The 21,700-nt window shown below is 55.8% G+C and overlaps 1 protein-coding gene across 2 annotated transcripts in view; it reads right to left on the bottom strand.

The window, feature by feature from the left end:
- Positions 1–21,700, bottom strand: part of LOC148838998 (host cell factor 1-like) — a 42,133-nt gene that overhangs the window by 7,791 nt on the left and 12,642 nt on the right. For both annotated transcript variants that reach the window (XM_088938332.1, XM_088938324.1), the window contains exons 3-21: positions 16,030–16,178; positions 15,120–15,280; positions 14,597–14,805; positions 13,927–14,011; positions 12,765–12,871; positions 12,422–12,601; positions 11,669–12,025; positions 10,682–10,833; positions 10,079–10,273; positions 9,425–9,649; positions 8,572–8,676; positions 8,014–8,236; positions 7,490–7,632; positions 6,405–6,543; positions 5,860–6,080; positions 2,656–4,285; positions 1,999–2,159; positions 1,094–1,483; positions 380–623 (exon numbers count right to left, since the gene is read on the bottom strand). In XM_088938332.1, coding sequence (XP_088794458.1) covers positions 380–623; positions 1,094–1,483; positions 1,999–2,159; positions 2,656–4,285; positions 5,860–6,080; positions 6,405–6,543; positions 7,490–7,632; positions 8,014–8,236; positions 8,572–8,676; positions 9,425–9,649; positions 10,079–10,273; positions 10,682–10,833; positions 11,669–12,025; positions 12,422–12,601; positions 12,765–12,871; positions 13,927–14,011; positions 14,597–14,805; positions 15,120–15,280; positions 16,030–16,178 — 5,076 coding nt within the window. The remainder of the gene's footprint in view (positions 1–379; positions 624–1,093; positions 1,484–1,998; positions 2,160–2,655; positions 4,286–5,859; positions 6,081–6,404; positions 6,544–7,489; positions 7,633–8,013; positions 8,237–8,571; positions 8,677–9,424; positions 9,650–10,078; positions 10,274–10,681; positions 10,834–11,668; positions 12,026–12,421; positions 12,602–12,764; positions 12,872–13,926; positions 14,012–14,596; positions 14,806–15,119; positions 15,281–16,029; positions 16,179–21,700) is intronic.

The following is a 21,700-nucleotide window of genomic DNA, read 5'->3' as shown; positions in this document are numbered from 1 at the left end:
GGCAGTTTTGCGGACATTTTATAGCTCGAGTACAAACCTGGTCACCCTCTGTTAAGACGCTGAATGGGTGCTGAGAAGTGCCCACCGCATATGTCAAAACCTGGACAAAATATTTCCACACCTGGCAAAAAGGGCTATCTCTGATAACGTTATCTGCGCCTTTCGGCCATTTCTGAAATATTTTTGGAAATGTTACAATACTCCGGTCCGCAGATCACAAAGGTTCAGGTAGCTCCGAACGATGTTTTATTTAGGATTTCTTTACTGACAAAGCCCCCACCCCCACCCCCACCTTAGTTAGTATTAAAACTAGGATGAAGGCGACACAGAAACACAGCAGGCGGAAACGTTCTGGCAGTGAAGGCGGCAGCGCACTCACTCATGACAGCCTGCTGGGCGGCCTGCAGCACAGCCTGGATGGCCAGGGCCTGGGCCTCCTCGTTGGCCACCGCCTGGGCCGCGGCCTCCGCGGCGGCCGTCACGGCCAGCTCCTCGGGGGACAGGCCCGTGACCATCAGGGTGGCGGCCTGCCCCTCCGACATCAGCTCCTGGGGCAGCGACAGGGGTTCGGGGTCCTGGGAGGGCGGGGCAGCCGGGGCGACTGAACCATCCCCTCCTTCCATCTGCGGGAAGGACAAGAAGACCGCGAGGTTAGCGGCCAGTGAGAGCAACGTCTAGGAATGCCCGAACAGTTTCCGCGTACATGACGTTTCACCCAGCATCTCCCCAGAAAGAAAGCTGGTCATAGCCTGAGGTCTCCCAGGGAAGCACCCTTTTCACAAGCAGGTGTAACACCACGCACCCGAGAACAGAAGAAACATTCTGAACAGTAGAGGAGTCCCTGCTAGACAAACCCGCTCTTCAGTTGTTGGCAAAAATCGTGTAACGTCGGGATGGGCAACCTGCCGGTCACAGCTTTCCCGCGTCCCGAAAGCGGACGACGTTTGCGTCGGCACAGAGTCTGTGCGACAAGGCAATATCATGGCTTTGGCGATAAACGTCAAGTCAGACGCAACGGATGACGCCTCTTTCAGGCTCATTCCGGGCCCCCGTGACCCCCGGCTCGCACCCGCGGCCCGCCGCTCTCACGCACCTCGGCCCCGTGCTCCTCCTGGCTGGGCTGCGCCTCCATGGCGGCCGGCAGCTGCTCCACTTGCGCGTGCAGGACGGCGGCGGCCTCGGTCTCCCCCACCCCCGCGACCTCCACGCCCTCCTCCATGGGCACCACCCCGACCGCGGCCTCGGCGGACAGCTCGGCGTGGGGCTCGGTCTGCATCGGCTCCCCCTCCGCCCCCCCTTCCTCCTCCTCCTCCTGGGGGGCCGCCGAGGACTCGGGCGGCAGGGCCTGCTCGGCCAGGGGCTCCATCTCGGCGTGCGGGGGGTCCTCGGGGGGCGGCAGAGGCGGGGCCTCCTGGGTAATCTCCGTGGGGACCTCCTCGACACCCGCCGCGGCTGAGGAAGACTCGGCGATCGACGAGATCGTCTGAGGAGAGGCGATGCGAGGAGAGGAGGAGGATGAAGTAAAAGAAAAAAAAAAACAGATGCAGAACCTAAGCAGCAAGTGGACTTAAGCAGGAACAAAAGAAAAAATGAAGACCACCCCCAGCTCGGTCCAGCCAACACCTAATCGTGCCTTTGAATGTCTTTACAGGGGACGGCCAGTCGTGGTCCAGTCCAGAGTCACTGTTAAATTCGTCGTGTGTGTGGAGACTTTTGATCAATTTAGTGAACTAACTGATTAAAATAACTCAGGAAGGGTCAAGTTTGCTGCTTGAGAGCTACACAGCATTGGGATTCTCCATCCAAGGGACCTTTGAACACTATGTACTGTATTTGTATTTTTGATAGCTTATTTAAGCTTATTTAAGAATAATAAAAAAAAACTTGCATATTCCATGTTCAGCACAGATATAAACGATGATCAGACACTGTCGTAATTAAAAGCCCGACAGAAGAGAAGCATCAGGACTGGGTTGAGAAACCGCGACGGACACTCACCGGCACCGCCGGCCCCGGGGCGGGCGTGGCCTGCGTCACCGTGGTGATGGCCCGGCTCTGCGTCGCCGCGGGCATGGCCGTGCAGGTGGAGGGCGCGGGAGGGGGGGGCACCTCCGTGGTCGTCGCCGCCTCTCCCTGCACCGTCTCGCCACTTTGCTGGGCTGTGGGCGCAAAGTTTCACTGATGCATGATCGATGGGAAAGGAGGACTGGGACACTGATGTCACAGAGACAGTGCCCTAGCAATGAGGTAATGGCACGCCTATTGCATTCAAGACAAGTACTGGGATTATGAAGTGGTTCCAAATCCTGGTCCTGGTGACCCACACATCTGCTGGTTTTTGTTCCAGACGAACCCGTAGTTAAACCATCATGCTCTTTACCGATTTAGTCAAAAGAAACGGGAACCACTCGTTCCCACCACCTTGATATTAAGGTGTCTAATCAAGAAAACCAGTGGGTGTGTGGGTCAGCAGGACCAGCCTTGGGGTCTGTTACTCATGACGTGTTCTTGACATCATGTGCTGCTGTACTAAAGAGGCAATGTCTTGGGGCTACGCGCAAGACGAGGGGTGAGGGGGTTACTGATGAGGTGATGGGACAGCACGATGACATCGTGGAGCTCTGGTCCAGCACGAGCAGGACACAGCCGCCATACCTGCACTCTCCCCAGTCTCCATGCTGCAGGTGGCAGTGGTGGCAGTGTTGGTGGTGCCGGTCTCGTGCGTCTCGCAGGGCGGGTTCGAGCAGACCCTCTGCACTGCTGTGCCCTGGCTCGCGCCCATGCTGGAGGAAGCCGTGGACGGCGTGTTGGTGGTGCCGGTCTCGTGTGTCTCACAGGGCGGGTTCGAGCAGACCCTCTGCACTGTTGTGCCCTGGCTCACGCCCATGCTGGAGGAAGCTGTGGACGGCGTGTTGGTGGTGCCGGTCTCGTGCGTCTCGCAGGGCGGGTTCGAGCAGACCCTCTGCACTGCTGTGCCCTGGCTCGCGCCCATGCTGGAGGAAGCTGTGGACGGCGTGTTGGTGGTGCCGGTCTCGTGCGTCTCGCAGGGCGGGTTCGAGCAGACCCTCTGCACTGCTGTGCCCTGGCTCGCGCCCATGCTGGAGGAAGCTGTGGACGGCGTGTTGGTGGTGCCCGTCTCGTGCGTCTCACAGGGCGGGTTCGAGCAGACCCTCTGCACTGCTGTGCCCTGGCTCGCGCCCATGCTGGAGGAAGCTGTGGACGGCGTGTTGGTGGTGCCGGTCTCGTGCGTCTCGCAGGGCGGGTCCGAGGAGACGCTCTGCACCGTCCCCTCGATGTTGGCGGACGCGGTGGTGGAGGTGTCGGTCTCGTGCGTCTCGCAGGGCGGGTTTGAGCAAGCCACCGGGTCATCCGTCCCCAGCGGGGCGGGCGCAGGTTTCTGGGAAACGGGGCATGTGACGCTGCAAGCCTTCCTGCCTTCCTGGTTGGACTGGGAGCTCTGCACGGTGCCCGTCTGGTCAGAACCCATGTTGGAGCGGGCTGTGGTGGGGGTGTACGTGGTGCCAGTCCGCAGGTTCTCCGGGCGCAGAACCCCAGGTGCTGGGGTGGGCACAGAGGAAGAGGAAGCGACAGAGGAGGAGGAGGGAGGGGGTGAGGTCCCACCGACGGACCGGGCACTCCCGCTCTGCACTGTGCCCATCTGGTCAGAGCCCATGTTGGAGCGGGCAGTGGTGGAGGTGTTGGTGGTGCCGGTCTCGTGCGTCTCCGAGGGTGGGTTCGAGCAGACGCGCTGCACCGCCCCCCCCATGTTGGCGGACGCAGTGGTGGAGGTGTTGGTGGTGCCGGTCTCGTGCGTCTCGCAGGGCGGGTTCGAGCAGACGCGCTGCACTGCCCCCCCCATGTTGGCGGACGCAGTGGTGGAGGTGTTGGTGGTGCCGGTCTCGTGCGTCTCGCAGGGCGGGTTCGAGCAGACGCGCTGTACCATCCCCCCGATGTTGGCGGACGCGGTGGTGGCCGTGTTGGTGGTGCCGGTCTCATGCGTCTCGCAGGGCGGGTTCGAGCAGATGCGCTGTACCGTCCCCCCGATATTGGCGGACGCAGTGGTGGCCGTGTTGGTGGTGCCGGTCTCGTGCGTCTCGCAGGGCGGGTTGGAGCAGACCAGGGTGACGGTGCCAGGGGGGTCCCCGGACTCGGCCACGGTGACCGTGGCACTGGGCTGCTCGGAGGTGGGCGAAGCCAGGATCGAGACGGGCAGGTCCTGCACAGGCTGGGCCTCCACCCCGCTGGGCGTGGTGATCAGGGTCACCTGGGTGGGCTGGTTCACCGACTGCAAGGGGGGGGGGGGGGAACAGGGAGAAAAGAATCCGGGGTTTCAGAACAGGAAAACGCCCAACTCCCATTCGGGCAAGAATTTCAACACCAATATTGATTTAAGGAAAAAAGCGTAACATTTCAAAGCATGGGCATAACACGCAAAATGTAGCTATCCAGCAATAGTTCAATTACCATGTAAAAAAATACCCCTTTCATTTTGCCTGTATAAAACAAATACTCCGTCCCTTTACACAACCCGAATTCTATGCAACCCATTTTAGCTGCCTGAACACACACAGAGAGCTACAATTCCTGATTAGTGGTGATCCGCCCTTATTTTCCCTAGCTGTGCTGGGGAAGAGGGACAGGGGGCAGAACTGTAGGCTCACCAGGACTTAACCTCCTGTGACGGCTAACTGGTGCGCGTGCTGATCATGGAGGAGTGTTGAGAGCCAGAGAGACAGTGCAGGGCAGACCAGGAAGGACAGGGAATGGAAACATCCCCCGTTTAATAAGGGGCAGAGAAAACAAAGAAAAATGAGTGGGGGGGGGGGGGGAAGCCTTCTGAAATCCAACAACTAGAATAACGTGCTGCATCAACTTTAAAGACGCACACTGAAATAAAACATGGAAAAGAATTACTCTAAATGAAATGGTGTATATTTCACCGCCCTACACTGCACTGTCCAGTAAATGCACGGTCAAGATAAAATAAATTGGGTGCTTCCCTGACAGGATCGCCGTGTCGCAACCTTCAGCGACACAGAGCAAGATGGCGCAGGTGCGCAAGAACGGAGCGAAGGGAAGTAAAGGGAGCCCGAACGGTGACCCGCTCGTTACGTGCCCAGCGTGATGTCAAGGAAAAGTCACGAGCTGCAAGTTTACGGCGTGACCCTTGGGAGGGTCTTCTGCCAAGCTGGATTTGTGCACGCCAAGCCTCGCGGAGGCCGGGGAGAGGGTACGTCCAGGAAGATGAAAGACGAGATACACACAGCGACACGCAAGGCGTACAAATTAACCCAAACGTTGTCGCTGGGGCGGCACAGCGACTCAGTAGTTAGCATTGCTGCTGCGCAGCGCCTGGGGGGCCCTGGGTTCGATAAGGAACCTGGGGTGCTGTCTGTGTGGAGCTTATATGGTATCCCCTATTCATGTGGGTTTCCTCCCACAGACCAAAGACATTCTGGTGGGTTGATTGGCTTCCGGGAAGAATTGTTCATTCCTGGTGTGAATGGATGCGTGAATCTGTGTGTGTGCCCTGCTGTGGACTGGCGTCCTGTCCAGGGACTACACTGCCTTGTGCCCACGGCTTGCCAGATAGGCTCTGGCTCTCCCCTTGACCCTGAACTGGAAGAAGCATTTAGTAAATGGAAAAGTGGGGTGGACGGTCGTCGTGGACAGATGTTTGCGCTGTGTGGACTTTCACTGCACGGCATTGCTCAGGGTGGGGAGTATCTCGACATCCATCAAAGTAAAGAAGACTTCCACCAACTGCAGCCGCGGTGCTAGTGTTCACAAACCCCAGTGCCGCGTGCGTGGCGAAACGAGATGCGCCAGCAGCGCCCGCCGACCCGAGGGTTCCCCTACCTGCATGGTGATGGTGGGCGTGGGCAGAGGCGAGGCCGCGGTCAGGCTGGTCTGCGCCGCGGACACAGTGATGGCGGCAGGGTTGATGACCTGGCTGGAGAGCGTGGCGATGGTGCCCAGGGTGGTGATCGGGGTGGCCAGGGAGGCGTTGGCGCTGGCCACGCTGCCCCCTGCCAGGCTGGTGGACACGGTGCCCGTCACCGTCCCCAACGTCGTTACCCCTGAGCCCAAGAGAAGACGCGCAGGTGAGCGACAGGAAAGGATAAAAGGGCACGACCAAAGGAACCATACTCGGGCGTGAACCGTTCCGAGACTTACGTGCCTTATAAGCAGGTCTAAAAGAGGTGCAATACAGGAAGACTTTCAATGCCCCTAAACACCACTTTATCACTACATACGTGTATTCAAAGACAAACTTACTTACAAATAATGAAACACTTGAAAAAAGCTCTCTAAAGCCACTACGGCATATTTTTCTCAGCCTGTAATAATTCAGCAGGTGCACAGCCGGGCTTTGTGCACCTGCTACTGGATACCCCCCTCACCTGTTGTTCCCTTGACAACCAGGGTCGTGACCGTCGGCTTGACAGCAGATACGGTTACTGGGGTGACCAGACGGACCCCGCCCATGGGCACAGTGCGGAGGATGGTGCCTGGCTGTCCCGGAGCCCCCTTGAGCACCACCTGCGGGGAGAGCAGCAGAAAAGGCAACAGACGCTTTTACTCCCTGTAGAGCAGAAGACGAGGCAGGAGGGGCCTTCTCACACAGAGCTGGGGGCGTCTGGAACAACCTGCCCACTGAAGCGACCCTTCCCCCTATACACTCTGGCATCCTTCAGTAAACGATTGAAGGACATTCTAGGACCAAATAACTCCATGCAACCATAACACAAAAAAAAACAAAACAGGAGGAACGCTCCCATCTCTGGAGCTACTCTTCTTGCTTCTGTACTCCGCTCCCTGACTGATTTGGAGAAACACCCAGCTTTCAGCCCGGCAGATGTATAAACGCCTGCAGCACGGGCTGGTACGCCGGTCTCAGGCGCCATTTCAGCGTGCTTGTATCCAGATACGCAGCCGGTTTGCCACCGATTGACCAGACACTTCCAGCCTTTCGGGGTTAAATCAATAATCAATAAATGTTTGTATTCAAGCGACAGCTACATTCCCTGAAGCTACAGCCCCCTCCCCCCCCAACTCAAAAGCACAGCTTCAAATGCCACAGATGGGTCTTGCCAACATATTTCATATTTCAGTAGCAAGAACTGAAGGGGATTTAAGTCCTTCCTGTTCTTTTATCAGTTTGGCCCAGTGCTGAGATTATTCAAAACAAAACTCTTTTCTAGGGTTAGGGTTTTCCTATACCTACATGAATAAAAAAAACTTACCACAATTATTAACAATTCCTGTCTATTCTTTCCAATCAGACCATCAATAATAATAATAGAAACATCCACCTTTCAGGGTTAAATCATTATTGCGTTCAATGCATTTCTTCAAGGAAGCAATGGCCGCCAATGAAGACACTCTCTACTGTTCTTTATGCGATCTCCTTGGACTCAAAGGACAGCTTGCAATGGTAACTCATAGAGGAGAGGGGGTTGGGTGCGAGGCGTCTGGCCATGCTGACCTGTGTGACCCCTTGCTGCCCGGGCCCGGCCCCCAGCTTGGGCACCGCAGTGATGATCTTGCCAGGGGTGCCCGTTCCCGACGTCATCATCTTGGTGGTGATGATGGTGATGGGGGATTTGATGCCGGGGCTGCTGGTTACTCCTGGACAGACAACACATGCAGAAGCAGCAGCTCAGCACAAGCTTTCTTATGGAAAAAGATATTTTAGGTATCCGCCGCAGTCTTTTTTTTTTTTGACCACAAGTCCAATCTCCACACCCTTTCTAAAAGATGACTTCTACATGGATGCCAGCTGACCTGGGTGAATCTATCCTGCATGGCTCGATGCAGACACTAACATAGAAGGATCCTGTTGACACAAGAGCACCAGGCAGCGAGACCTGGAGATCACGTTACAGGGGGTTGTCACTGTAACGGGAACCTACATACTCAAAACATGCCTGCTCGTATAACTAAGTGCTGCAGGCTGACTGCGTTTCTCTGACTGCTCCTCCAGACTTTCGGGGTCCCCCTCCCTCCTACCTGTGGCGCCAGGCTGGGTCATGATGGCGGACATGGGGATGGTCTTGATGATGGTGGTGGTGCCAGGCTTGGTGGTGGTGGTCGGGGAGACGCTGCTGATGCCCAGGATGGTGGGCTTGTTACCCGTGCCACCCGCCTGGGTGGTGGTGATGATCGTGGTGGGCTTGCCGTCTGCGGAGGTCACCAGCTTCAGAATGGTGCCGGCAGGGAGGGGTCCCTTAGTCTGCGGGGGGAGGAGGAGGAGGAAGAGGAGTTACCTTTTCAGTTTTTAACCTTGGTATTAGAACACCCCAGTTCCTTTGGATTCTTGGGACAAAACGACCCGGCCATAAGCACAGCTCCTCTTACCCTCAACCCATCGCCCCCTGCTGGTTGACTGCTGATCCCCCAGAAGATGAAAGCCCATCAACCCCCTCCAGCCTTCTCCAACATTCAGTGCCGTGACCCCGGACCCACCAAAGCCGTAATATCAAACCCAGAAGATCCCCCTGTATTCCTGTTCGTAAACCCATTTATCCCCAGGGGACCCTGGGAAGAGTGTGGTGTTCGAGGACACACCTGTATGATCTGGGTGACGGGGTTGGTTGACGCCTGTCCCGTGACTGCAGAGGTCTGAACCGGTTTAGTCTGAACCACAGACATCACTTTCCCGAGGTTGGAAATCTGTGCACAGCGAGAGAAACATTAGGGTGAATGACCCACCCCGACTGTTGACAGGCTTCTCCGATGCCGACCACGCGAGTTCGTTACAAAGTGAAAACGAAGCACCACCATGATGTTTGAAAGGAATAAGAGATGGTTCAGGATCAAGGACCTGAGGATTTTGCTACTATATTGAAGGCAATTTATTCCACTTTTGTAACGTCTACCAACCTAAACTGAAACACCTAAGAAACATTCTAGAATTAGGTCTTTGAGGATTGGGGCTGTTTGTCCCTCAAGGTGAGGTGTTAATACCAAGACTATATTTATACTAGGAGTTATGGGGTTATTAGCGCTACTGTCCCAGTGGCATGTCTACACTGGGAGCTCTGGGATATTAATGCCGCCAGTGGCACGTCTACACTGGGAGCTACGTTGTCCCAGTGGCACGTCTACACTGGGAGCTGTGGGCTTATTAGCGCTGGTGTCCCAGTGGCACTTCCACACTGGGAGCTGTGGGCTTATTAGCGCTGGTGTCCCAGTGGCATATCCACACTGGGAGCTGTGGGCTTATTAGCACTGGTGTCCCAGTGGCACATCCACACTGGGAGCTATGTTGTCCCAGTGGCACATCCACACTGGGAGCTGTGGGTTTATCAGCGCTGGTGTCCCAGTGGCACATCTACATTGGGAGCTGTGGGCTTATTAGCGCTGGTGTCCCAGTGGCACATCCACACTGGGAGCTGTGGGTTTATCAGCGGTGTCTTACCAGCGCGCTGCCCCCTGGCATGGTGATGGGGCTCTTGACGAGCGTGATGGTCTTGGTGACGCCGCCCACCACGGTGGTGACGACCTGGGCCTGCTGCGCCACGGTGACGGTGCCGGACTTGTGCACGGTGATGATGGGCCGCGTGGGCGTGTTGGGCGTGGAGGCGGCCGAGGTGCCCACCTGCGCCGCCGCCGTCTTCAGCATCCGAGTCGCGGGGTTACTCACCTGGGGGCGGAAAAGTGAAGGGGGGGGGGGGGAATCAGAACTCGCATACAACAACCACAGCCGGCACTTCTCACTCCAGGCAGTGGAGCAAGAGTCACTGACTGAGTGGACTCGGCCTTTCTTTCCGCGACTTAACTAAGCAATTCCTGGGAAAATGATTGCCAAAACTTCTCGGCCAAAAAGAAGAGCAGCATGCGCCTACGGCCGGGGCCTCCAAGCCTGGTCCTGAGGAGCCCCACTCCAGTTACTCTTAAAGCTCACCTGTGGATAAAGACTGGTGACACCTCGGCTGCCGCCGATCTGAGCAAGTAATCTGTTCAATCTTTATAGCTCTGGTTCTTGAGGGCTGAAGTGTACTAAAATTTTAGTTCTAAATGGTGTCGCTGCCCTTTGCTCTTAGCCTCTGCAAAAGCCGCTCCTGGCATTTACCATCACTGGTGATGCCACCTTGACGGTGGCAGGCAGGGAGGTTGACCCGGGGGTCATGGCCACCGTCTTCACGATGGTGGCCCCAGCCGGGACGTTCAGCATGGTGGGCGTCGACGAGGGCGGGATCTTCTGCGTGGCGGCGGCGGCGGCGGCCAGTGCCGCCATCCCACTCATCTGAGGGCTGCTCCCCATTGGCTGGAGGAGGAGGAGGAGGAGGAGGACAGGGGGCGTCAACAGGTGTTTGTACCCGCAGAACATGACAGAGCAACAAGACCTAGCAACTTAAGATGACAAAGCATGGGAAAACAGTCCTCGTTTGCATTTAACATGGTTCTGAGAGCTGTGGGATTTACTCAATTCTTACACATAAAATCAGTATCATGTCTCTTAAACTAAGCAGTTTAGACACAAAACTACTAGATGCTGTGGAATCCGACTGCAACATTTACACAAATCTGCACGTCCTTTGTAAACAGCAAATCATCACATCTGTAACCGACACATGCATATCGAACTTCCTTTTTTCATGACAGCACAGAGACAAAGATCTAACCACTCACAGACAGGAGCAAGAATCAAATCCTATTACTCAAGGAAGCCTACCGTTCCTTGGGTGCTCTGTGCAGGAACCACCATGCGGACCCCAGCAGGAAGTGATGTCACAGTGACGGGGGATTTCCCCACCTGGTTAGCCTGGCGCACAGTGACGATGGAGGTGCCAGTGTTGGACTGTGGTGCTGCCACCTTCAGGATAGCTGAGGGAACAACGAGACACCAGTCAAGACGACACAATCCTTGACATCCCACCGGATCTCAGGATATTGAGACACACACACACGTGATGTACTGCACCGGTTGTTCCTCAATCTACACGGCAGGTGACGTCCAGAAAAACGATCAAAACTCAAATTTAAAAATAAAAACCAATTTTCCACAAGAGGGCATGTAAATAAGGGGGTGAAACGCCATCACCCAGCAACAGCTAAATTGTAGAACACGGCTGTATTTAAGATATTGAGAACTGGGTTACAGTGATTAACAGACACATTTGACTGCAAGAATCTTACTCATCATCTATAATTCATCCATGTGTAAATAACACAGCAAGAAAGAAACCATAGGTGAGAGGAAATAAAAAACAGACAATACTTCCAGGCTGAGAGCCGTCACCCTGCAACAGCTCCACTTACCACCAGACTCCTCAGTAGCTTCTACCCACAAGCGGAGCGAATGGCGAACACACTTGGTCATGCACCTCAGACCACACCTACACCATCTACCTCACTGTCATTTTATTTTTTTTATTTATTGCACATCTGCAGTCAAGGTTTACATAGCTGCATTGTTTACATTTGAACTGTTTACTTGTTTACTTGTATATTGTCTAGATGCACTGTCTGCACTTTGTTGATTGACTTTGAGAGACTTTCTGTAAGTAAGAATTCCACTGTACCAGTACATGTACCGGCTACATATGGCGATAATGTTCAAGTTCTGCACTTCAGAACCTCACGCAGGCGGAGCGCAGACGTGTTCGGACCGGCTCAGGCCCAGGAGAGAGGAAGAGGAAGAGGCCGGAAAGACTCTCACCTGGCCCCCGAGCTGTGGCGGCGGCCAGCGGGCTCCCTGGCATGTTGGGCAGGACGGGCAGGCCGGACGTGGGCGAGGGCGAGGCCGCCTGGGGCAGCAGCGTGATGCCGCCGTGGGGCAGACCCTGGGCCGCGGGGGCGGGCGCGGCCGCCGCGGGGGCGGGGCTCTTCGGGGGGTTGACGGGCAGAGAGGGCGTGGGGTTCAGGGCGGGCGAGGTGGCGGCCGTGGCGGCAGGGATGTCGTACTTCTGCAGCTGCAGGAGGTAGCTGTCGGCCGTGGGCACGGCGCCCCAGCTCACCTCCAGCGAGTTGGTGTTGGCGCGGACCAGCTGCACCCGCGAAGGGGGGGGGGGCTTCTCTGCGAGGAGGAGGAAGAAGAAGAAGAAACGGCCGGTCAAACAACCGGTCGGCGCATCACTCTCGCACTGCTCCCACATTGCAGAGTGTGGACTTAACACTTGGAGGACTTAACAGTAATACATCTGTATTTATTCCTATTACTATTTTTTATATAGCACCTTGAAAAGTGTGTTTTCAAAGCGCAGTACAGAACAGCGGCAGCAACAAAACGAAAATCCACACTGAAAGGACACAGTAGGTTGGGGTATTGACAACAGTAAGAAAGCCCAGGTGCAGACACAGACACACAGAACCAGATAAACAAAAAGAACCGACCCACCCCAATGCTCCCCCACAGCTCGAGCCTACAGGCGCCGCGCCCTGGGACGAGCGAGCAATCGAGCGAGCGACCCACCTGTCTCCAGGTACCACAGGTCCTTGCAGCACACCTGGTTGTTCCAGGCCTTGCGGTACCCGTCCCGGCCGCTCCAGACGTACAGGCGGGAGTTGATGGCGACGGAGCAGTGGCCGGCCCGAGCGCGCGGGATGTTGTCCTCCAGGGTGTCCATGAGCACGGGCTCCCACGCCATGGTGTCTGGGGGGGGAGAGAAAGGACGTCACTCCGGGAATACTGCACGAAGAGGAGGGAAGGGCAAGTCGGGGAGGCGGCGGGGGCGGGGGCAGGAGTAGGATTGCAGCAAAGGAGAGGGTGCGGGCGGGGAGGAACGCGAGCGAGCGTGGGTGCGTGGCGTGCTGACCCAGGTTGAGGCAGGCCAGCGTGTTGGTGCACTTCCACTCCTTCTCGTGTGTGGCCACCTTGACATCATCCATCACCAGGGGCACCCAGCCGCCAAACACGTACATCCTGCAGAGCGCGGGAGAGAAACCAGGTTAGCGCTTCTTTTGCTTAACCCGACGATGAGGCGGTTTTACATCAGCATCCACAGCATGCATCTCGTTTCAAACAGATGGACAGGAAGCAAAATTACCACCGCCGTACTAAAATGCAGGCAGCATAAAAGACCTATCAGCCTAACTATTATTATTTGCATTGACAGCATCATTATAATTATTAATCACATTGATAGATTTCATCCCAAATCTTTGCCTTTATATACTAGGGGACCCCACCTACACTGCAAACAATCTATTTGAATGTGGGGATCCCCTTCATTTTGATTTAATCAGAACATGGGGGTTCACACCCTGACTTATAAGCAGACCTGGGATTTTTAATGACCAGGTTGTCACAGCCTGTTTCACATCTCGGGGCCTTAGAAATTCTGGCCTGGGTGCAGGGAGGGAGGGGGGGGGGAGGGCGTGGAGAGAGCACCCCCTACTGGTCCACTACTTCAGCAGGAACCTGGTGTTTCCTCAGCCGTCTCCCAATACCGAGAGCGACCCGGTCCAGTCTGGCATCGAGATCTGATGAGACGAGACTACAAGATGCAACACTGCTACTGCTGCTGCCTATGGGCTGGGGGATGACCTTGCCTTATTAGACCTGGGACCCCTGGACAAGGATTCTGCGATACTCTTTCCCTGGAGATTCTCTTAGAAGAATCTAGCTTAGCTGGATCATTAGCTTCCCAAAGCATGGCTAGGCACTAACAGGATAGATGGGAATCCACACCTCCGTGTTCCCGAGGGATGGAGCAAACTATGCGGCACAATCCTTAAGGACTGGCCACTCCTGAGGATCAACACCCTCAACACAGCCGGACCAGAAGCTATTGCTTGGGTCAGGGACCTTGCATTCGCTACATACGATAGAACTGCCTTGCTCATCACAAGTTTATGAGTAATACTACAACCCCAGTACTGATATTTCGCTGGAAGGCACGTGAGCCGTGCTCCCCGCTCCGAAGGGAAGAGAGTCGAGAGGGGAAAGGCGTCGGGAGAGGCTCGGGGGACACTCACTTGTTGCCGATGGTGGTGGCGGAGTGCAGGCTGCGGGGCAGGGGGGCCGTGCCGCTCACCGTGGGCTTGTTCCACGTCAGGGTGTCTGTGAACAGGGCAGCAAGCGGAAAGGTCACAACGCGTCACAGGCGCGCCCCAGCATTCCTACAGCGCGCACGGCTCGGCCTCCCCAGACCGCCCGGAGCTCCTCCATACTCCCCCGTGCGTCTCTCTGCCCCCAGCGTGCAAGGCCAGGTCGAGGGTTAACAGCGACCCAATGCGTCGGCTCTGGCTTCTTTAAAGCTCGACACGGGAGCCTGTTGTTGGGATTAAGTTAATCTCGAGAATTAACCTGAAAACGACGATCTCTGCTTTCGACGCCAGAGCGAGAAAGCAGAGATCTGCAAAGCCAGAGAACGCCATGGCCAGTGCCCAGTGCCCAGTGCCCAGTCCCCAGTCCCCAGTCCCCAGTCCCCAGTCCCCAGTCCCCAGTCCCCAGTCCTGGAGAGCCACGAACACAGCGGTCAGGGTTCTGGCTCCCCCTAGACCCTCCGCTTGCTTGAGCGACTGCCGTTGCCCCAGGCACGTCGGCCAGCGAGCGGCAGGGCGGCGCCCCACAGTCCGAGGCGTAAGAAGCGCTAGAGCTAAACCACGACCTCCCTCCCGCCCCTCGGCCCCCCAGCCCGCTCACCAATGTCCAGCGTCCAGAGGTCTCCAAGCCGGCAGCCGCTCATGCCCCCGTAGATGACGAGCCGCGACTTCTTGCTCTCCTTCTCGGTGTAGACCACGGCCGTGTGGCTCTCGCGGGGGGGCGGCAGGACGCCGTAGGTGATGGGGATGTCCCACCCCACCACGCTGGAGCCCGCGCGCAGCTCCAGGATGTACAGGTCGTTGAGGTACCTTGGCACAAGCACGGCACGGGCCCGGTTAGCCTCGGTCCCGCTCAGAGCTGCTCTTCGGCTCTCATCTCTCTCTCCTTTCCCTACATCTGATCTTCTCTAAACCCCCCCCCCCATTTTATCTCTACAACCTTCCCATCTCCCACCTCCCATGTGCCTGGGGCCTGAGGCCACCCCTCTCCTTCTGCCCTCCCTTCTCCACCAGCTCTCCTTCCTACTCAGCTCCTACCGTTCCTCTCCTCCTGCTGCTGCTCCCTCCCTCTGTTTTCAGTCTCTCCACCCATCCCTCTCTCCCTCCTTCCCTCTCCCCCGTACCTGGGAATGTTATTCTTGGGGTCCTCGCTGTCGTTGGCCAGCCCCCCGAACAGGTAGCACTTGTTCCCCACCAGGGAGAAGCTGTGTCCGAGCCGGGGGCAGGGCGGGGGGCCGTTCTTCGGGGCTTTGGGCTTGAGTCTCTTCCACTCCCAGCGGCTCGCCTGAGTTGGGAGCACAGACCTCAGTGTCAGGGACTGGGTGGGCGTGATGCCCAGCCGCACAGGACAGCCTCTAGCAACAGCTCCCCTTTTGGCTTCCTGCTCGGGGCCCGAGCCAGCCCGCACACCGGGGGCCGGCGCCAGAATTAAAACAGAACCGTCTCCACGTGTCGCGGGATGATTCAAGGCGCCTCTAAAAATAGACTCCTACAGCACGGGAGAGATCTGCAACACCGAAAGCCCAAAACATTCAACATGGACTCGGCTTTAAAAAACGTCAGCTAGAGGGAGCCTAAAAAGATTGAGCTTTTAAAACAAAGCCAGAAGGTCAGCGCTCCCCCTGAAGGGCTAATCTGTATGAAACAGAGCTGTAACAGCTGTGGAGGCTGTAGCGCTCGGTCACCATCAAAAGCACCGGGGCCTGTACATCAGCAGAACGCAGATCAGGTCATCCCTGCAAACAGCTCTAGACCTGCATCGCTTTAGCAACCTGGACTAGCGCAGCAGAAAGCTTTCACTGGGTTTATTTTGGAACACGCAAGCCCCGTGTGGTTCAACGCAGATTTATTTGCAGACGAAGATGCCCCTTTTTACGACGTACGAGGCGTCACCGTGCGGATGAAAGGCCGGCAGAGCTGAAGGGCCACGAGCACACAGACATTACCGGCCCCCCCGAGGCAGCCGGCTGGGGCGCAGACACCTCGCCTCCGCGGACAGGTCTCGCCCAGCGCGGCACCCCCCCACCCCCTTACCTGCAGCTCGTAGAGGTCGTTGCTGTATTTTCCGTACTCCACCATCCCCCCGAACACCAGCAGCCTAGTGCCGTCGCACACGAAGCCGTAGGCCGCACAGCCGGGCGGGATGTCGCCCCGGACCGCGGGGATGAACCACTGGTTGGTGGCTAGAAAGAAAAGGGAGGGAGAGAGGAGAAGGAAAAAATAAAAAGAGGCGTCAGTGTGGAGCGGGCCGGGGAGGAAGAGCGAGGAGGACGAGGGGCGTCGGGCCGGGGAGGAAGAGGCAGGAGCACGAAAAACACTTTCACTCTCAAAATGCTACGGTTGGAATGCCAGCATGAACAAATCTGTCAGTCTTCCACGAGTATATTTTTTTTATTATAAAAGCGCGGAGCATATGAGCCTGTCTGAGTGAGCACCTCCAGGTTCCAGCTGAACGCTTGCAGAGTAATGCTGGGTCACAGCCCTCCTAACTGCAGCTGCGAGACTCACTGCTGCTACTGTGTGGAGCTCTTTAGTATTACAGCCCTTCAACTTATTCATTGAGCCACAGAACAGCAGGTTTTGTACGGCATCCCCGAGACGCATTTCAAACAGAGGGCGAACGAGGGCATTTTTGATCAAAAGGTAACTTGTTCTGTGACTTGACCATCTCAAATAAGGACCTGTCAGACCTCCAGGACCTCCCCCTCGCTGAACTGAGCATATTGGCAACTTCAAAAAACCCTTCACGACACCAAGCCTTCAGAACTCGCCAAGCTAGCAGAGGCCCCTCAACTCAATGACAGCAATGCTTGTCCAGGAGGGACTGGCTGGCCCCCACTGTGACTGACGCCTAACCGTACACGGTATAGAGCCCAGCAGTGATTCTCCCCAAACTTCTCCGCCTCCATTCGCTCCAACACCCGCACACGGCCGGAGCATCTGCATCAGGCTCTGCGCGATGCCTACAGCCAAGTTCCCAGGTGCAGCTATTCACTGCTTTGTGCTTGTTCCAGGTTCTCAGGCGTGCATTTCAAGGGGTGTCCATTTGTACGTGGTTTTCCATCGCGAAAAGGATTAACTGCCCTCAAGAAATATCTTTATTATGGTGTGAACATTCAGTAATTGTTTTTTAACTTATTTAGTAGCTCCTTTCCTGGAGTGGTTTCAGCTGTGGGTGAACAATTCCATGCACACCCGACACCATGCTGCCTTCTAGCCTGCCTCACCACCCCTTCAGGGTTCTGTTCCCAGGCGAGAGGAGTCCAGCTGTGCTCTGTCCAGCACGCCCCAGCCGGGATTCGCTCCCGATCTCTCCTGGGATCAGAGCGAGCAAGCGAGCAAGCAGCGCGCCACGCTCCAAACAGCGGATCACTCCGCCAGGCAAAACGAGCAGGTTCTGCGCTGTCCAGGGTACAAGGGGTCGATGAGACCCCCCCAACAGGATCAGCCTACCGAGCCCTGTATCATCCGCTCGGGCCCTCACGGCCGACTAATTCGGACCGCAAAACGACAGATTTATTCGGACACGCTCACCGGTGGGGAGTCAGCTACGCAAACGGGAAAGAAAAAGTAACTCGGGGCCAGAGGTCACAGTGAGGCATTTCAAACTGAACTTTGTGACTTGCTGCACCCGTCACAGAGCTGCCAGCGGCCGAATCTTTAACAAACGCACAGCTGACTGGTCCGCCACAACCCCAGGGGCGATGCCAGAGCCGGGGGGGGGGGGGGGGGCAAGAGAGCGAAGCCCATTTTCCGCTATCCCCCCCGCCCCCCAAGAAGCCGGCCCACGCTCCCCACAAGCTCTGTCGACGCAAACACGGGGGGGGTCCACATACACCTGCACCGAGGACATTATGCACTTACTGTGGTTAAGGGTTTACTTTCAAACAAAAACAAAAAGGCAGCCAATTAAAACGGGGATTCACTAAGCCCTGCCCCGACGGAACAGATAACGACGCCGCCGGCGCTGCACAAGTTTCCTGTCTGAAACCGCACAGGGAGGGAGGGAGACACAGGGAGTGAGAGAGAGAGAGAGCGAGCGAGCAAGCAGGACAGCTGCACAGCGAGGCTCTCCTCCTCATTCGCTCGTCTCTTCTCTTCTCTTTCCGTTTTGGCTGCTTTATCTCGAACCCCGCGAGACGCTGGTTTAGGTGCCAGAGGAGAGCGGCACGGCGGTGCGCTGTTCCCCAGCCCCTCTGCAGAGACCGGGAGAGGCGGCGGCCCCCCCCCCCTTCTGCGTGCAGCTTCACCGGGAGAACACACCAAGGTGCCCCGACTGGCCGCAAACCAGCACAGAAACCTCAGAGAAGCCCACGTGCAGGGCGGGCGGGCAGGCAGCAAAAGCACCTGCGACACATTCTATTGGGCATCGGATAGATGGAGACCCTGGAGCTCGCGATGAATGAATTGGAGCACAGAAGCACAAAGACAAGAGAGTCGCGTGCTTCGGAACCCCCCCCCCCCCCCCAACATTCGCCGCTTTTAGTCCGTCGTTATTTTTTCAGTTTCTTTTTTCAAAAGTTATTTCTGCAGCAGCACAGCTGCGCGATACGGTTCCCGAAACAAAACGCAACCGAGCGGCAGGTGTGTCCAACACACACACACACACACAAAAAAAAACAACACCACCACCCCCCTCGAGGAGGCAGTGCAACCGCTGCCCCCGAGCTGGGAGCGCAGCCCCCTGCCCGGCCGCCTCGCGGGTCCCCTCTCCTCCACCCCGAGGCGTAACGACCACAGCTCCTCGCCGTGCAGTTAACAAATTCTCTTCTGGAACAGCTAAAGGTTTATTTCATGCTAGGAAGAAGTGCGTCGAGATGTGAAAACGAGATGTTTCTCATATTTGGCTGGATGAGATCAGATTGATAAACAACTAAATTAATGCCTTACAGATAATAGGGACACCCCCCCTCCCCCTCCACGATGATATACGTGCAGCCCCACCTGGACAGCAGCCATAGTGCACCAGTCCACTCCCCACACAGCAGCTCCCAGTGGGGAGGAGAGCAGAGTGATGAAGCCAGTTCAGAGAGGGGGGTTATTAGGAGGCCATGATGGGTAAAGGCCAGGGGGGAAATTTGGCCAGGACGCCAGGGTAACACCCCTACTCTTTTCAAGAAACGCCCTGGGATTAACAACCACAGAGAGTCAGGACCTTGTTTTTTTATATCATTCAAAGGTCGGCACCTGGTTTGCAGTCTAGTATCCCCATCCCTATACTGAGACATTAGGGACCCACACAAACCGCAGGGTGAGCGCCCTCTGCTGGTCCCACTAACACCTCTTCCAGCAGCCTGAGCTTTCCCAGGAGGTCTCCCGTCTAGGTACTGTCCAAGCTCACACCTGCTGAACTCCAGTGGGCTGCAAGTAGTGAATTGCAGGGCCATACAGGTGCTGGCTATAAAGTTATAAAAATAGCACCATCTCACGGTCATCTCACATTTGTAGTTTTTATGTTCTTGAGACTTCTAAAGCCTTAGAGAAGCGCACAGGAGTGCGAGGCCAAACTCTTCACAAAGGAGAAAAAAAATCTGCACACATGCACATGCGTGCCCTTCTGCATATATACACGGACTGTACAGTGGACAGGCAGACATGCAGACAGAGAAACGTTTTTTTGTAACATACATGCATAAAGCAACACCAGGTGTAGAGCACTTGCAACTAATACTAAATAAAGGTACACAGACCGCAGACCTCCACAGCCAGGGTATATTTTGTATGGCCTAACTAAAAGGTCTGCAACACACAAGTGTCCAGGGAGCAAGGCAAGACTATTTCCTGTATTTCTGGGATAGACGCCGGATCACCGTGACCCTCACCAGGAATAAGTGGATTTCTGATAACCAATGGGAAATTGGAAAGTATAGAATACTTCACCCCCAGACAAATACCTTAGTGTCTTCAGCACAGCAAGTTTTAGCTTATGTGTTAAAAGAATTGCAATACTCACTTGCTATGAAAATTGAGACCGTTAATATTTCTATTATATATTTTACATGGGTAGAAAACATAACAGGAAAATATTCTGCGAAAGAGATGAGCGCAACAAGGCACCGTAAGGGACACACAGCGTAAAGCATATTCAGTTTTCAGTGGAAGGAAGAAGCACAGAAAATTATAAATAAAAAAGAGCAGGTGCACACACGTCTTTCTAGCTAAACACCTGAAACTCCAGCACTGCAATCTGCAGCCAGCTCCTGTTTTTTTTTTTAAGATGCGCGACAGTGGCTCACTTTCACGAGCTCCTGGACGGTGAAAAGCTGAGGCATGTAAACCGACAGTCAGGCGTGCGGTTCTTGCAAAGCACTGCAGCACATAGAAGGGCGTCACGCCCACCGAGCGCCGTGCTTCCCTGAGGTAGGTACGCGGCTTGGTACAGAACAGCAGGGGGGAGCAACGGGTTCCAGCTGTGTACGCACATACAGGCGAGCTCAGCCCTTACCAGCAAGAGTACAGTCGGAGAGGAGGAACCAGGCCCGTGTCCTCTCAGCTGCTGTGACCACAAAACTGGTCGAGCCAGCAGCTGTATCACCTTGCAACTCACAGCTGGCAGCCCCACTGAAGCTCAGCAGGTGTGAGCCTGGCCAGTACCTGGATGGGAGACTCCTGGGAAACTCCTAAGACTCCTAAGGCTGCTGCTGGAAGAGGTGTAAGTGGGACCAGTAGGGGGCGCTCACCCTGCGGTCGGTGTGAGTCCTAATGCCCCACTATAGTGATGGGGACACTAGTCTACAAAAAGGCACCATCCTTCGGATGAGAAGTAAAACCAGATTTCCCCCTGGCCTTTACCAATCCTAATAACCCCCCTCTCTGAACTGGCCTCATCACTCTGCTCTCCTCCCCACTGAGAGCTGGTGTGTGGGGAGAGGACTGGCGCATCATCCAGGTGGGGCTGCACACTGGTGGTGGTGTAAGGGATCCCAATTACCTGTAAAGCACTTTAAGTGGAGTGTCCAGAAAAGCGCTACAGAAGTGTAAGGAATTATTATTAAAATGCTAACTCTCGCTGCACTCTCAGGCCCAGGTGTCTCACTCAAACAGGTCCCCCCAGGTCTGTGTGGAGTCCCCCCCACCCCCACCCCCACCCCCCTTCTAACTCCGACCTCAAACACCTCCCCACAACTCGGTGTTCTCATTAATTCAAATTCTCATTAAACAATGGCAACCCGGAGACCAGCTTCATCAAAGTGCCTCTCATCCACCCCCACCCCCCCCTGCAGCATCCCAACTAGGATTGAAACCCGTGAGCCTCCCGTCTAGGGCTCAAATTCAACACAGCGCTCCGGAGCTGCTGCCCGACTTCCTCCTACCTACACCCTAGATTTGTGAGTGTGTGTGCGTGCGGGCACAATCGCCACCGAGAAACGATTTTTATCGCAGATTCAAACGCCTGCAGCATATATGCACAATTAAGATGCATGCCACCAACCACAGGTCCCGGCTAGCGCCGCGCATCTCAATGAGCTGCCTTTTGTTGCAGGAAGACAATGGCAGACGCATCGCTGCGCTCGGCGGTCTGCATGACACAGCGCTGTCATTCCGGCCTCTGACAGCGCCACTGTCACAGATTTGGCGCCAAAACGGGGCTAATTAAAATTTTTATTTTTTTTAATACACAAAACGAACATTTTTTTTTTTGGGGGGGGGGAGGGGGGAGGAGGAAAACCGCACCCCCAAATTCCCGGAGGTTGAAAATGAGATT

Source organism: Atractosteus spatula, chromosome 2 (genome assembly GCF_055471065.1).
Source record: "Atractosteus spatula isolate fAtrSpa1 chromosome 2, fAtrSpa1.hap1, whole genome shotgun sequence".
NCBI classification, from domain to species: domain Eukaryota; kingdom Metazoa; phylum Chordata; class Actinopteri; order Semionotiformes; family Lepisosteidae; genus Atractosteus; species Atractosteus spatula.
Note: the sequence above shows the minus strand (reverse complement) of the source record. Positions and strands in the feature narration are given on the sequence as shown.